The 17,547-nt window shown below is 38.5% G+C and overlaps 1 protein-coding gene across 11 annotated transcripts in view; it reads left to right on the top strand.

The window, feature by feature from the left end:
* The window catches only part of SPIN1 (spindlin 1), a 101,083-nt gene that overhangs the window by 72,311 nt on the left and 11,225 nt on the right, over positions 1–17,547 (top strand). For all 11 annotated transcript variants that reach the window (XM_075067206.1, XM_032772358.2, XM_075067207.1 and 8 more), the window contains 2 exons: positions 1,512–1,560; positions 16,193–16,446. In XM_075067206.1, the coding sequence (XP_074923307.1) occupies positions 1,512–1,560; positions 16,193–16,446 (303 nt within the window). The remainder of the gene's footprint in view (positions 1–1,511; positions 1,561–16,192; positions 16,447–17,547) is intronic.

The following is a 17,547-nucleotide window of genomic DNA, read 5'->3' as shown; positions in this document are numbered from 1 at the left end:
CTTTTAAGTCTCTCCTCATATAGAAGTTGTTACATACCCTTAATCATTTTTGTTGCCCTTTTCTATAGCTTTTCTATTTCTGATATATCTTTTTTGAGATGGGATGACCAGGACTGCAAGCAGCATTCAAGGTGTGGGCATACCATGGATTTATATAGTGGCATTATATAATCTATTTCTATCTATTTCCTAATGGTTCTTCACATTGTTAGCTTTTGTTGACTGCTGCCGCACACTGAGCAGATGCTTTCAAAGAACTATCCAGAATGATTCCAAGATCTTTCTTGAGTGGTAATAGCTAATTTAGATCCCATCATTTTGTATCTATAGTAGCAATTGTTTTCCAATGTGTAGTATTCTGCATTTATCAACACTGAATTTCATCTGCCACTTTATTGTCCAGTCACCTAGTTTCATGAGATCCCTTTGCAACTCTTTGCAGTCTACTTTGGGCTTAGCTATCTTGAGTAATTTTGTATCTGCAAACTTTGCCACCTCACTGTTTACCCCTTTTTTCAGATCATTTTTGAATATGTTGAACAGTTCTGGTCCCAGTACAGATCCCTGGTGGACTCTATTTACCTCTCTGAAAACTGACCATTTATTCCTACTTTATTTTCTGTCTTTTTAATCAATTACTGATCTATTAGAGGACCTTCCCTATCATCCTATGGCTGCTTAGTGTACTTGTCAGAGGCTTTCTGATAATCCAAGTACACTGTATCCACTGGATCACCCATGTCCACATGTTTTGTGACCCACTCAAAGAATTCTAATAGATTAGTGAGGCATGATTTCTCTTTACAAAAGCTGTGTTGACTCCTCCCCCATCTAATCGTGTTCATCTAGATGTCTGATAATTCTGTCCTGTACTATAGTTTCAACCAACTTGCCTGGTACTGAAGGTAGGCTTACTGGCCTGCAATTGCTACGATCACCTCTGGAGCCTCTTCTAAAAATTGGTGTCACATTAGCTATCTTCCAGTCATCTGGTACAGAAGCTGATTTAAGTGATAGGTTACATACCATGTCTAGTAGTTTTGCAATTTCATATTTGAGTTCCTTCAGAACACTTAGGTGAATACCATCTGATCCGAGTGGCTTATTACTGTTAAATTTATCAGTTTGTTCCAAAACTACCTCTCTCGACACCTTATTCTGGGACAGTTCCTCAGATTTGTCACTTAAAGAATGGCTCCGGTGTGGGAATCTCCCCACCATTGTTGTCTTTGAAATTTGAACATACAAGTCTTGAGTACAACCATTATCTGTTTTATTCTGACATCTGAGTAGAAATTAAAAGTGTATTTCATGCAAGTTTAGCTCCAGAAGTGTATTAATTCTAGAATTTTAACTCAGGATACTTACATTCTTGTTAGATATTTAACTCCCATAGAATTGCCACACTTCATCTATATCTTGGCATTCAAAACAGCAGCCTTTCTTAGCACTCTGCATGAACATAATCTGTTCATTTCTCAGTCATTTATGTGGTGCTTTCTCTGTTACAGGGCATGCAGGAGTGTCTGCCAGCATGATGAAGAAGAGAACTTCTCACAAGTAAGCTGTTTCTAAAACTTATTTTTATAAATTTCAACTGTTTGTACTTCCCAGTGTAGGGTTTGTTATCCAGAATTACCTTGTTAGAAACATGTGTTTCTGTTCTTACTACTGCTGTTCCAGACTTTACTTTTTGTTCTAGGAACAGTATGGGATTGTGTTCAGGTAATATATATCCACTGGCAGATATACACTTGTTTTCTAGACTGCTTTTGCTCACATGCTTGCTTTTTAAATTTACTGATGTTTGAATAGTATCATCACTTGAGAAACAAGAGCATGTGAATAAAATGCTATAGCTTGCTTGAAGACTTTAGGGAGAGGAGGTGGCAAGGAAAGACTGTAGTAACTTCATTGCCTAAGCGGTGTGTTGTGACTAGGTCAGTATGAAGCTATTCTCATCAAGTATTTTTACTGATGACTGCATCTGGAAAATAACCTCAGACATATAATAGATTTCTTATTACTACTTGTGTTCCAGTAATTTCATTTCAAATACACTTTTGTCATGGAGATTTCTCATACTTATTTTTTCAAATGTGGTGATTGGAAATACTGCAACACATTATAAGGATGCTTTATTTTTTGTTAGGGGTTTCTCGTCACCCTCCACACTCTCATCGCTCCCAAAAAAAGGGGATTAATTTGTTGTTCACCTTGTGATTTTAAGAGGAAGTAGATGATGGAAAGAGCTAGTCTGAGGGAGGAGAAGGTATGATAGTCTGGACATGTTTGATCTCATTGTTTTTTAAAACTAAATAGGTTGGGTCTGGCTAGTTTTCTGACGGGACACTTCGAAGACAAAAACTGAGTGCAGGTGCATTGTATGACTTGACTATTAAACATTTTTTTCTAAGTGCAAAAACCTGTTTGTTCTTTTTCAGTATACACTCTTCTACAGAATAGTATGTGACAATCCAAGGTTGCCAGTGATCAAATGTATTCCTCAGTGTTGCATCCAATGTTCAAACAGATAGAGGAATGGATCACAGAACTAACAATTAGTGGAAGCTTGGGCATGACTCTATTATATTTTATATGCAAACAGAATGTACGAAGTACACAATGTTTTGGCTGTTCCTCCATGCAGTCATATTAGGTGTTTGTCAGTTGGTATCCTTTCTAAAGGTGGTAGTTTTGGTAAGCCCATTCAATGAGTAATTCTCTGAGCACCTCAGGAGCAGCCTCCCACCTTACAGGAGGATGGGCATGAGTCTTCTGATAGTGGGAATGTTTCACTCTGTTGCCTTTTTAGGTGGTACCTTTCTATGACCCATATATGTTTGCGAGTCAGGTCAGACATGGGAAAACATAGGCATGTTAGGTCAAAGACCCTAGCTGGTACTCCTCCATCCTGGCCACTCTCATTTTATCCATATGGACAGACTGCTTGGTCTTGCTGGCCCCATGGCCTTATCCTAAATCAAAATATTCTTCAGCTTCAGTGTCCAGAGTTAAATCTCCTTCACCCTCAGATCTGCCTATCATGCAAAAGCAATCACAGCAATCTGTAACCGGACTCTTTTCTTCATCAATTTCTGCATGAACATATATTTCAGCAACAAGTTTCTGAAACATTTCCAGAGCATATTCCATCTTCACAGAATGAGGCTGACTCCTCAGGCATCTTCATTATAAGTCATTTCAAGAATTGGTCTGCAGAATGGCAGAAGCTTTGGAGAGATACCAGCTCAGACTGTTCAAGAAAAAGAACGCATTATTGGTAGGGCCCTACCAAATTCGCGGTCCATTTTGATCAATTTCACAGTCATAGAATTTTACAAATTGTAAGTTTCATGATTTCAGCTATTTAAATCTGAAATTTCATGATGTTGTGATTGTAGCAGTCCTGACCCAAAAATGCGTTATGGGGGGTTCGCAGTACTGCTACTCTTACTTCTGCACTGCTGCTGGCGACAACGCTGCCTTCAGACCTGGGCAGCTGAAGAGTGGCAGCTGCTGGCTGGGAGCCTAGCCCAGAAGGCAGAGCCGCCATCAGTAGCAGCGTAGAAGTAAGGATGGCATGGTATGGGGTATTTCCACCTTTACTTCTGCACTGCTGCTGGCGACAACGCTGCCTTCAGACCTGGGCAGCTGAAGAGTGGCAGCTGCTGGCTGGGAGCCTAGCCCAGAAGGCAGAGCCGCCATCAGTAGCAGCGTAGAAGTAAGGATGGCATGGTATGGGGTATTTCCACCTTTACTTCTGCACTGCTGCCTGCAGAGCTGGGCCCTCAGTCAGCAACCGCCACTCTCCGGTCACCCAGCTATGAAGGTAGCACATACATAAGAGTGACACTACCATGACCCCCCTGCAACTCTGTTTTGGGTCAGGACCCTCAATTTGAGAAAGCTGGTCTTCCCTTTGAAATCTGCATAGTATAGGGTAAAAGCACACAAAAGACCAGATTTCACGGGGGGAGGGTAGATTTCACAGTCCGTGACTCATTTTTTATGGCTGTGAATTTGGTAGGATCCTAATTATTGGAGACTTCATGTCTTTAGCAGAGAGGCTTGCCTTACTTATAAATGAAGACCTATTAGAATTAGCCCAGCTTTTATGGCACACTCTGGAATCTGTACCACCAACCTCTAGGAATTTGAAAAAAAGTATCAGTTCCCTTCAACAGGTTTTAAATATTTCTATACACATCCTACTCCAGGATGTCACTTAGATGTGACTGCAGCACAAAAGAAGTTGAAATATCAGTCCTTTAGAGTGACTCCAAAGGAGAAGGTAGTAAGAAGATTGGATTTTTTAGGAAAGGATCAGTTCGCCTTCAACTTTGCATAGTGAATTATCAGGTTTTTCTGTCAGATTATCATCTTACTTGAATTAAAGTGTCTGAGTATCTTGATAAACTTCCAGCAGACCTCAGAAAGGCATTTAAATCTTTTCTACATAGTTAATAGCTAAAAAGCCTCCCTATAAGCTTCCATTTATGCTGCTTTTACAGCATCAAGAGAGCATCAATTACTATGTGGTGTGTGTCATGGCTCCAGTTTTCTGGGTTGCCAAAGGAGGTTCAAACTATGCTGGAAGACCTCACCTTTGGAGGGATCTAGTCAGCTCTAAAACCGATGAGTTACTACATACATTGAAACTCTCATACCACTTTATGGTTATTATGCATCTACACTTTGCAATATAAGAAAGTGCAGTCTTAATATCATACTCAGCTGAAACAGTCTGTTACTATTTTTTTAATCCTCTTTATCAGAGAGCATCAGGTTTCTCTAAGGAACAACAACATATACATGTGTGGATACCTTCATCAACTTCAAATGCTGCTAAGGCTACTCTTAGAAGTCATTTGATGTATATATCAAGAGCTGCTAACCAATCCTGGAGGATCTTTATCCCTTTCCTGCATCTTTTTGGGACCATATCTGGAAATAATGTAAAATATGGAACAGTATCACCAGCAACAGATGGGTACTGAAAATTAATTCAAATAGGTTACTCTAGTCAATTCTAAGGCATTCTTACCCATCAATCATCTTCCCCATCCCATTTCAGAGCCGCCGCCTCATGAAAATCTCCTTCAACAAGAGGCTTAGTCACACATGATTTTTGGAGCTATGGAGGAAGTTCCCCCCAATATCTGGGAAAAGGGTTCTATTCCTGATATTTTTCTAGTCCTCTGAAAATTTGGAGACTGGCATCCAATGTGAGCCTTGAGAGATCTAAATTTCTTAATGTGCCAGTTCAAATTTCTAGTGGTAACTCTGCCCTCCATACTTCCTTTCATAGATCTTCTAGATTGGTTTGCAGCCCGTGAGCTACAAAACACATTTTCATCAATCCAGAACACAGGAAATACTTGTATTTTTTGTAGCGGGCAACACAAATTATCATTAGAGTGATGCCTTTTGAGTTGTCAGCCCCAAGAACTTCCATTGAACGTCTGGCTACAGTAGTGGCACATCTCAGAAAGGAAAATGCCGGTTTAGTCCCTATCTCAACGATTGGTGAGAAGATCGTTTCCCGAACAGGTAATAAACAGTGTTTGGTACCTCATACATCTGCTGTCCAAACTGGGACTGAGAATGAATGTGAAAAAGTCTCATTTAATCCCAACACAGAAGATAGAATTCACTGTGTTTCTACTCAATGCTCAAACCTCTGTAGAATACATGCTACAACCAGATTCAAGAATGTGATAGAGTTGATCAATCAACTTCATAAAAATCCCTGTGCTACAAGAAGGATATGTCTCCAGCTTTTAGATCCCATAACTTCACATAGGCTTCAAGAATGTTTCTGGATTGTCCATTTCCATGCTGTTCACAAAATAGATACAGAGTATGCATCTCTTAAGGAGTTGTGGACTCCCTCAGCTCATGGAAAGGTCCACATCAGTTCTGCAGGGGAATTCCATTCTTCCCAGCATTTCACATAAATCAGTTGTCACTGATTCTTCTTTGTTGGGTTGGGGAACCCATCTCAACAACTTTTACAGTACAGGATCAGTGGTCTCAGAGACATGCCTTCATATCAACATCCTTTAGCTCAGAGCAATAAAGCTTGTCTACATGGCTTTTTTACCTCATATCAAAGATGAGTGTACAGGTGAGAATTGACAGTATCACCATGATGTTTTATGTAAACAGTGAGGAGCCAAACCAATGCTCTTGTGCAGGGAAGCAGTCCTTCTGTGGAACTGGTGTATCTGACCCAACATCTAACCGCAGTGCATCTTCCAGACCTACATAACATGCTGGCAGATGGAGCATCCAAGTAGCCATTGTTCTCAGAATCATGAATGGTTCATAAAGAATTTAGTCATCAAGTCCATTTTGAATCAGATCTGTTTGCCACTGAACAGAAAAAGGAAATGCAAAGTATTTTATTCCAAGGAGGGACGAGAGTCTGGGTTCTCAAAGAGATATCTTCATAATCCCTTGGACTCAAGGCCTATTATACACTTATCTCCCAATTCCTCTGATCGCATATATGCTAAGGAATTCAAACAGGAGAAGGCCACAGTCATCCTAATAGTTCTGGATTGGCCCATGCAAGACTGTTTCACAGAAATCAGAAATTCTCGGTATTGCCAATATCTCTTACCACTTCGACTAGACTTAGTTGCTCATAACAGGGAAAACATTTATCCAGACTTGTTATCACTACACCTCATGGTATGGAAACTGTCTGGTTAACAGACTTGGAGAAGACTTGTTCTGCTGATATACACAACATATGGATTCAGGGCAGAAAGCAATCCACGAAGACAAATTATTCTCCAAACTTGAAGCATTTTTCATCCTGGGCTTACCAGCATAATGTTTCTCCATACGAGACATCAATCTGTCATATCCGTCAGTATCTATTATTATTATTAAACCTCTGGGTTGTTCCTAAGCTCATTATTTGTTTGTTTGGTAGCTATCTCAGCACATCCTCCCCCAATTCAAGACCATCCAATTTTTTTATCATATTTGTTGAAGTTTGTGAAAGGTCTTTTTAGAGTTTTTCCTTCAATAAGACAACCCCCAGGGTCTGAGAATTGCAAGCCATCACTACATTTTTAATGTTGAAAATTACACTCTGGCTATGCCCTTACTTTAGGAAGAAATTTATCTCTGATTTTAATTTAAATCAGTCCATTCACTTACCTGTTTTTCCCAAAGCCTCATTAATTCAGTTGTGAGGCTGCATTACATACACTTGATGTCCTTTGAGCTTTGCATGTTTGAATTTTTATTAATAATTTGAGGTGTCAAATAACCAGCTCAATTGGAATTATTTAATCAGAGGTCATTGGTCAAAGATGAATACAGCAGTATACAGAATACAAAAAAGAAAATATGCTTTACCACCTCCTGCAAATGGTGAAGACAGCAGCTTGTTTCCCTTTTGTAACTGGCAGAATGTTGGCAGTTTATTCACTCCCAAACTAACACCCCAAACTTTTTCCTTTATAATATGTGAAACGAAGACATTTCTTTGCAGGGAGGGAAAAGTTACTTTCCCCAAAACCATGTGTTTGGTTTTTTTTTGATATCTCAATTTACCTAATTACTTATGGAATTTCTTTTGATATCTCAGCGTACATGATTGATGATGATAATCGGAATAGAAATCCCTTTAGTTTAAGAATACCTGTTGAAACAAGCCTAATGAGTTAAAAACATCTTTCAGTGGGTCTTTTGATAAATCACAGAAAACATCTGTGATAATAAATAACTCTTATCACAGAACATAATTGGATTATAAGAACCCCATATCAATTAATCAGGCTGGTTTATTATAACACACTTCTATAATAATAGAGATCCTTATTAGTTTCCAAGGGTTCCTTCCTGGACATATGGGTATGTTAGTAAGATAAGGTAAAATTACACATTCCATTATTGAATATATATTTCTTTGATCAACTAAGGTTCAACTGAAGGTCAGAGACATTTTAATAGGTAGAGGACACTACATTTATAGTTACACAGCATTAAAGGGAATTTGGTTAACATATAAAAGTCTTGTAACATATAAAAGACTTAATATCTAAGTCATTTTATTTGACTAGAACAAAACCATTCAGGCAGCTCCCTATGCTATTTATATTTATTGCTGGGAAATCCAAGGGTCAGGCAGCCTCAACTCAGAGAATATCTAAATGAGCACCACACTTCATAAAGGTATGTTATGAGGTGGCCAATTTAGAACTTTCAGGTCGTATTAGGTTATATTCTACCAGACCACAGGTCACTTCTGCAGCATCTCAAGGAAATACCCGTAGCTGATTTTCTGTAGGGCTGCTGCTTGGAGTAATACTTTCACTAGCCATTACTACTTAGTTCAGATGCCCAGTTTGGGAGCGCTGCATTGCAGTCTTAAGTAAACTCACAGTGGTATTTCCATGTGTTCACAGCCCACCCTACTTTCCATGATACTAACAAGTCTAATAGTCTGCTCTTGATCATGATGCAGGAACTGAGAATCAGTTGGTCACTCCACCACCCCACTTACCTGTATAGCATTAAAGGTAGGGTTGCCAGCCCTCCAGGATTGCTCTGGAGTCTCCAGAAATTAAAGATTAATCTGTAATTAAAGATTGTCATGTGATGAAACCTCCAAGAATATGTCCAACTAAAATAGGCAACCCTACTTGAGGGGGAAGGGCTTAAGGTAATCAAAGGAGCAGGTGCAATGAGCAGACACTGCTGACTAAAGCATTCTGTTCTCCAGCACATCAGGTATATGCACTCAAAAATGGAACACATGTAGATACCACATCTCTAACTTCCCCTTTTACTTTCCTGGTGCCTAACTAAGACAAGGGACTGTATGATGTCAGTTAATGGCTGCTTAAGCCTCACAAGATGGAGATGATTGGCTGGGGGAAACATCAAGAAGGGATTAACAAGGTTTATGTGGACAAATCCCTAGACTGAGGAACTTCTTTCTGCCTTTTTTTCAGAAAGCTCCAAAATATAGGAATCTTATTAGGTCTTAGGCTATGGTGAGGTGATCATAGCAGCAGTAGCCAAAAGTGCACTTTATCTGTGCTTAGCTAGGACTTGACCTTTCCGCTCCAGGGCAAACCACCCCAATTACTTTTTTTGTCACCTAGCAGGTTGTACTAATATAGTGCCCTCTACAAAGCTCTTAATTGTTTGGGACTTGGCTGCCTGACAGCTTACTACATTACAGCATTAGGCATTGCAACCAGTGTTGTAAGCCTCTGGAATGCGTGTAACTCAACTGGTGTTGCATAGAACTTTTTGCTACAGGGCACAGGTATTTACACCATTATTGTGTCTTGCAACAGGTTCCTCTGCATCATTATAGAACAACTGGAGACAGGAAATGCAAGTGTAGCAGTTGCAGTAGTGCAATCATAGTGGTGCTTCTCACCTTTCACTTTGGTAACTCAAAGTACTGGCTCTGTCATATTTCAAGGAAGATATCTAAATAAGAGGACAGCCTATTCTCTGCAATACTAATGAGGGATGGTAGCGCCTTTGTTAAAGTTGGACTTGTTTTGGACTGAAGAAAGAGTAAACATCTTTATTATATACAAAGAATACAGAGCATCATCCACAGATTTGTAGCAGATAACTAGAGGATAAAGATTTAACTTGCAGGGGTTTTCGACTAAACTGAGTACTTAGAGTTAAAATTTAGTTTAAAATTGAACCTTTAAGAAATCTCATTTTTTTCAGATTGCTTTTGATGATAATTGGCTCATTTTTATTACCTTTTGCACCTTCGAAATAGCCCATTTCAAGCTAGGTTCCAAGAAAGTACAGTTATTAATGATTTGTGAATATAATGGAGAAGGTGGAGGGAGGGAATGTCTTCACTCATAATGGCCATAGTTTTCCATAATTTACAATGAGACTGAAGGTTTCCAATGGGATTGAAGCTATCCGTGCCCTGAATAAAGGAGGCTACTGTTTCAGCAGGATGGCATGCTTCTACTAAAGAGAGCTCCTTTTTCGTCTGTAGTGCTCTGTTTGTTCTGGTTGGTAGTGATGGTCATGATACACTTTGCCAGTGAGTTACATGATTATTTGATAGATAGCAGCATGTTGGAGGAACTAAGATTTCTTGGCTCTATTCCAAGACAAATTGCTAAAATGGAATTAAGGTTAAAAATACATATCACTAACTTAGGGTAAAATATATTACAAGGATTTTGTAATTACCCCAGAAACAAGCAGCATAAGACCAGGAAATAGAGAGTTAAGATTGAGTTTTAAAAATCCAAATATGTTAAGGTTGGAAAAGCACAGAGCACCCAAACAACTTCAATTGTGCTGTAAAACCATTCATTTTTTTTTAAAAAGTAGCACTAAACTAGAATTAAGTTGTTACAGCCGTTCATTAACTTTAATATTTTCCTCATTAAGACCTTAATTTGAAATTGTAAATCTTAGTATAATAAAAAACTGTTTTGGTGTCTCTTAGACTGTAAAACACTTTGGAAATAGTTATTCATAAATTCAGGATCTTTTGGAAGAGATACTGGTTCGCTTTTAGTTTTGTAAGTTTGCGTTCATGATGCTTTCTTTAGGCAGTGGTGTGTTTAAAAGTAGCTATGAGCTAGAAGCTTGTTAGTTATTTTAAAGGTAGTTCAGGCCCAAAATTTAAGTTAAAATGATTGTGGAACTTTATTTCACTGAAAACGACAAGTGATTTTTATTTAAGCATCCCCCTTAATTATTTGCAGTCCCAATATTGAAGAATTATATGCATTATAACCAGAAAGTGAAATGGACTATAAACAAAATTAATAATAATAATAATAATAATAATAAAATAATATATTGAGCTATACCTATCTCATAGAACTGGAAGGGACCCCAAAGGGTCAAGTCCAGCCCCCTGCATTCACTAGCAGGACCAAGTACTGATTTTGCCCCAGATCCTAAGTGGCCCTCTCAAAGATTAAACTCTCAACCCTGGATTTAGCAGGCCAATGCTGAAACTACTGAGCTATCCCTTAGTGGTTCACTAAGTCTAAAATGAGTGAAATGTAAAGCATAAACAGCATAAATGATGTGTTGGGCGGGGGAGTAGGTATTTTTAAAAGTTCAAATTTAATTCTAAGGTATTGGTAACGTTCAAAAACTCGTTTAAAATTATTTAAACTTGGTAGTGTCTCTTTGAACACTTGTCCTAATAGATTTTTTTCAGTTACCATTCAGAAAGAATCACGCTTATTAACCAAACAGTTAATCAAAAGATATCTTAGCATCGGACTGTGTTGAAGTAAACTTACTGCACACAAAATCAGATTTTCATTGTGCAGGAAAAATTTGCATCACTGATTCCTTCCTAATGAAATATTGCTGACATTGTAATGGATATATTTAGTAAGAAAAGTTAACAAGAGAAATTAGCAAAGACGTGTTATCTCTCTTAAACACGCATGTTTTGAAAATGTACTTAACAAAAGATGCTTTATAAAAAAAAATACTGAACTTCATGTTTCTGCTGTCTTTAATTGGGAAAAGGTTTCAGTTATATATGTGTTATAGTAACCTGTGATGCCAGGGTGGCCACTCAAAGCCTTTCTAGAAAATACTGCTAAAGACTGCATATAATTGTGACAGAAGTGAAATCTGAAAATAAAGAAAATACTGTTGAACTGCCCACTAAGAATTTCTTCATGGAGAATGCAAGGCTGGAGTTAAGAGAAATTGTAGAGGAATTGCAGTTCCCAGTGAATGTATAATTCTAATTATATCTGATGGAATAGTACATTTCCTACTTCAGCAACCTTGTGGAATGATGGAAGCATTCTATGAACAGTTTTTTCAGATCTCACTACTATCTGTCATGTCTTGGATCTCTGCCAAGCACTATTTGTTCTGAGTGCAGGTCCCTGTTGATACTCACTGTGGGTGAGCATGTGCTCCACTCACCTCAGATAGGAAGATTTTTCAGTAGCAGTCCATGCCTGCACTTTACACCACCTCATGCTCTCAACCAAGTGTGTAAGGGGTGGCATGAATTGCCTGCCTTCCAGGTCTTCTTTGTTAGTGATCCTCACAAGAGGTGCCTGTACTATCTCAAGGAATTACACACTCCTTCTAAGTGTGAGATCTGCCATTCTTTCCCCCATGAACTAAACAGTCTTGTGAGTTCTAGCTTTGCAAATATTTAATTGAGCTCTCTATGGGGTCCCAATCTGATCCTGGATGTTGAGCTTCCCAACGCATGGACTGGAGCTACCAAGTAGTGCCCCTCCGGCACTGGCACTCCCTAGCTCAGGATCCTTGATCAAATCTGAGGACTTCTCTAAACAGAGACATGAGGAGGGTATGGGTAAATGTCCCCATAAGAAGCAGGATAAATAGCCTTGTTAGCTCGTGAAGAAAACGACTGCTTCTCCCCTACTCTCCCATCTAGTCAGACTCCACACCCAGATAGGGGTGTGTCTAGAGCTCACGGGACCATGTATCTGCACAGACCATACCAAAAGCAAAGAGCTCACTGAAATATCGGACAGACCCCCTTCACCTCTTACCCATGCATGTGCTTACAACCATTCCTGAACATACGGCCTCAGAACGGAGACCAGAACAACCATTGCAAGCCAGGGACCCTCAATCTGGCAATATGGTTTTTGGATAGACAAAGAGATCGTGTTCTAAAGAGGGCTAAACCATCCTTAACAGCAGAAAACACTCTACAGTCATCAGTGATCAGACAATATCATAAAGACTACACTTACAAAGTTTATGGACGATACCAAGCTGGTGTCTTGCAGCTACTTTGAAGGATAGGATTAAAATTTAAAATGTTCTGGACAAATGGTCTGAAGTAAACAGGATGAAATTGAATAAGGACAAAAGCTAAGTACTCCACTTAGGAAGGAACAATCAGTTGCACACATACAAAATGAGAAATGACTGCCTAGGAAGAAATACTGCAGAAAGAGATTTGGGGGTCATAGTGGATCACAAGCTAAATATATGTTAGCAGTGTAACACCACCATGGCAAAAAAAGAAAACATTCTGGGATGTATTAGCAGGAGTATTATAAGTAAGACAAGAGAAATAATCTTCTGCTCTACACCACACTGATCAGGCCTCAACTGGAGTATTGTGTCCAGTTCTGGGTGCCACATTTCAGAAAAGATGTGGACAAATTTTGGAGAAAGTCCAGAGAAGAGCAACAAAAAATGATGAAAGGTCTGGAAAACATGGCCTCTGAGGGAAGATTTAAAAAATTGGGTTTGTTAAATCTGGAGAAGATACATCCTTAAAGACATCTGGTCTATCTATTCATTCCTTGTGAGTATATTTAGCAGCTATTAACTTCTTCAATCCTCTGATGGTGAGTGCACAGTTTTCACACATCCTACAGCTGTGAGATTCTTAAAGGGTATTACTAGAATCTCTCTTCCCCTCCCCCCCCAAAATTATGAAAACCTTCATCTCTCTAGAACCTGAACCTGATTCTCTCAGCCCACCATGTGAACAGACCCCACATGGCAGACCCTTCCCTATATGGTATTTCAGTGATAGTCCCCTTGAGATTCCATCTCAGGTTTCACTTGAGTCAAAATTGGCTATTTTCCTCTCCAAACCCCACAGTAACATGTATGTCTGCAGAGTTCTCACCTACTTGTAAAGGACAAAGTCCTTTAGGAAGTTGCTGAGACTATGGGTTTCCATCATCAAGAGAATGAAAGGAGAAGCAGTTCCTTTGCAAAGACTCTGTAAATTGACTTTGGACTGCATTCTCCTTGGCTACGGGATTATGAATGCCCCTTTTGCTACAGAGTGCCAGGGCTCACCCAACCAGAGCACAAGCTACCTCAGTGCTTTCCCTGCAAAGAATTCACCTAAAAAATCTTTAGACTGGCACCTTGGGGCTTGAGTCACATTTTTATTGGACATCAAGCCCTTGCTCAAGCTTCACCATCAGATGCCTACTTTTGTCCTGCGATCTATGGCACAGCATATTTGCTTGTACCCTCCTTCTCCAAAGAGTGCTGCGTGCCAGTCAACTACAGTGAATACCCATAGGGAACAGCACTCGAAGACAGTAAGGTTACTTACCTTGCAGTAACTGGAGTTCTCTGAGATGTGTGATCCCTATGGGTATTGCACAACCCACCACCTTCCTTCCTCTCTTCTCACATCCTCTCTTGATTCAGGGTAGAGCTAGGAACTGGAGAGGTGGTTAGACTGTGCCACCCCTTAATGCCCTTGATTCAGAGCACAAGGTGGTGTAGGGTGCAGGCACAGATCAATGGACCTTGCAACTGAAAAATCTTCCTGTCTCAGGTGGCTGGGGCAAGAATACCCTTAGGGACTATGCAGCTTGAGCTTCAGTTACTGCAAGGTAGGTAATGGATCTGAGAGGCTGCTAGCTACTGTTGAGAATGCTTTACACTGTTGCTAACTTTTTTTTGAGAATGGTGTAGGTTGCTTTTTGTGACATTCAGTTTCTAATAATTAAAGCAATTAATGTTGTGTAAATATTTGTACCAGGTTAAATGAAGTTGGCAAGGTTGCAGCAAACAGTATTTATTGTAAAGCTACTAAAATTATCTAAAGTTTATCATAAGAAAAAACAATGATTTATCTTAATCTGATAGCCATGTGAATAGTGTGTTAATTGTGCAGATTACTGCAAGCTAAAATAAATATATGAAATAATTTAATACATATCTTTCTATCTCTTGAAAATGGCTACAATATACTAGTAACCATATAGTTCCTACATAGACGCTATAAATTGTCACTTGTTTTAATGAATTACAAAAATAAGACTTTTAAATGTTAAATACTGCTAGATACAGTTTGGTACTTTGTCAGATAGTAAAAGTAAGATCTCTCACAACCATAACTGATGAAGACTTGGCAATATTAACCATTGGCAAGTGGTTTGTGCTGGCAATTATTTGTTTTTGGTGGCAGGTTCCATAAAGAAAGAATAAACCACTGCAGAGAGAGAGGAGCAGAAGTGGATTGCTAGTCCTCACTGCTCACTCTAAGGAGAATCTTCCATACTGCTCCTTCCTTTCATGTGACCCTACTGGCGTTGTACTGAAAAGGAATGTCAAAAGAGTGCTTTTCTTGTTGGCATGCTACGCCTATGTTTGATGAGCACTTCTCAGGCGATGCTGCACTTACTGATAGTTTGAAAAGTTACTTGAACTCCAGCATAGGCATGGAGAACAGAGAAATACATAAACACACTACTACAAAAACAGATGTTGACCAACAAATGCTAATGGCAGCTGCTTATCCTGCTTGTGGGTGTGAGAGGCATCCTTCATATTGGCCTCAGATTAGTTAAGTATCTGACAAATACTGATGCCTTGTTAATAGGAGATATAGGCATGGCTGTAATTAAACTTTCCTTTTGATGTCTGAATTGACCTTTTAAAACAGGTGAGTTGTGCTTTCAGGAGGTTCAATTGGCAAGGAATTCCGACATTTCAAAAAATTTCATTCCAAATCTGAGCAAAAATCTGAAAGTTCAAAATTTCCTACAAATTGAAAGTTCAGAAAAATGTCAGTTCAGCATAGTTTTGATTCAGGGAATGTTTAAACTTTTTTTATATTATATTTTATATGTAGGATCATGAAAATGTAGGGCTGAAAGGGACCTCGAAAGGGCACTCAAATCTCCTTCCCATGCTGAGGCATATCAAGTATACCTAAACCATCCCAGATGTGTAATGTAGAATATAATATTTTAATATTACAGTAGAAACTAAAAGATTTCAGCCAACACTATTGAAATGCAACTTTTGGATCTTTTTCTGTCAATTTTTGTTAAAATTGACAAGTTCCTACAAAACACTTTTTATTATTTTGATAAAACTGCATTTTTACTGAAAACCTGTTACGGCAAAAATTTGACCAGCTCAGTTAGTTTCAGATTATTTGGCAGCATAGCAACTGATCACAGGACCATAGCATTTCTTTTCATTATTGTAGTAGTATGTTTCCTAAAAAATTTAAAGGCAATTAGTACAGTAATTTGGCCTATTCAAAAAGAGGTGCACTATAATACAAGCTGCATTAGAATTTGTCCAACATTAAATAAAAAAATAAGGAATACTTGTATATTAAAATAAAACATTGAACTACATTGGATTATAAATAGAATAAACAACATTTTTCTGCACACAAGTTAATCCTATTTGTATCTATATACAGAAAGCATCGAAACAACGTGGGACCTAGCAAACCCATTTCTCAGCCCCGAAGAAATATTGTAGGGTGCAGAATACAGCATGGATGGAAGGAAGGGAGTGGACCTGTAACACAATGGAAGGGGACAGTTCTTGATCAGGTTCCTGTAAATCCTTCTCTCTACCTTATTAAGTATGATGGATTTGATTGCGTCTATGGACTAGAACTGCACAAAGATGAAAGAGTGTCAGCGCTTGAAGTCCTTCCAGACAGAGTTGGTAAGTGCGTTTTGATGCACGTACGTATATATTGTATGCTCTGGACAGGATGCTGGATGGAGCTGCTGAATTGCATTTTGTCAAGTCTGTGGACTTTCATTAGTAAATGTTCTCCTTATTTTGGAGTGAGTAGGGAATTTTACTCTCTTAAATTAAAACTTATTTTTATATTACATTGAGTGCTATAGAAGTTCAGTATTGTAAATTGTCATCTAGTTGACATACTTATATAGGAGATAATATTGATCAACCTTATTCACAGCCAAGATTTCTCTCTAAAAAGCTTATGTAATACTTAGAATAATATTTCTGTTACATGGTGAGTGAGAGTTCACATTTTACAGTTCAATTTCATGAGAATTTTCTTTGCTGTACTCCATATTCTGTGGTCCTGTATTAAGTGTTTCTCCTGTGCCTTTTCTGAGAAGTAATAAAAATAAAGTGAAATTTCTTTAAAAATGAAATAATTGAATTAATGTTTGTTTTCAGTAGCTCAGTCTGAATTTTTAAAACCTGTAGGATGTCTGAAACACTTATTAAAGTTCAGAATTCACGCCAAGTGTCATTGACTCTCAAACTAGATCAGCTTTTTTTGTTGGCTGCAAGGAGTTAGCAGTGTTTCAAGAAAAAAATTCAGTGACAGTAGAAAACTGTAGAGGCCATTTTATGATCAGCCCTCACCCCTTTTGCTAAAAGTTTATTTTTGATAGAAATAAAGATGTTGTGGTATCTGCTCTGTAACCCACAATTGGTTTTCCTTAGTGTTTCTAATTATATCTTTCTGTAGTGTGAGTACAGTGAGTTGGGGCTTGTCTACACATAAAAATTAATCTGGAGTACAGTAGGGGTGTGAGTTTAAAGTGGATTGATTTCCTGATTAGCTCCATGTGTGGATGCTCTTGTTCCAGAATAACTGTGTCCACACATGGAATTTAATCAGGAATAGCTATTCTAGAATAACTGACAGTGTAGACAAGCCCTTATTTAATAACCATAGCTAGAATTCCGCCTCTTTGTAATCTGGATATACCCAGAGAATAAAAATATGCACCAGTTAATTCATATAATTATTTTGTAAAGAAAACAATTTGAATGAAGCCC

Source organism: Chelonoidis abingdonii, chromosome 6 (assembly GCF_003597395.2).
Source record: "Chelonoidis abingdonii isolate Lonesome George chromosome 6, CheloAbing_2.0, whole genome shotgun sequence".
Taxonomy (NCBI): domain Eukaryota; kingdom Metazoa; phylum Chordata; order Testudines; family Testudinidae; genus Chelonoidis; species Chelonoidis abingdonii.
This window is presented reverse-complemented; position numbering and strand designations above follow the sequence as displayed.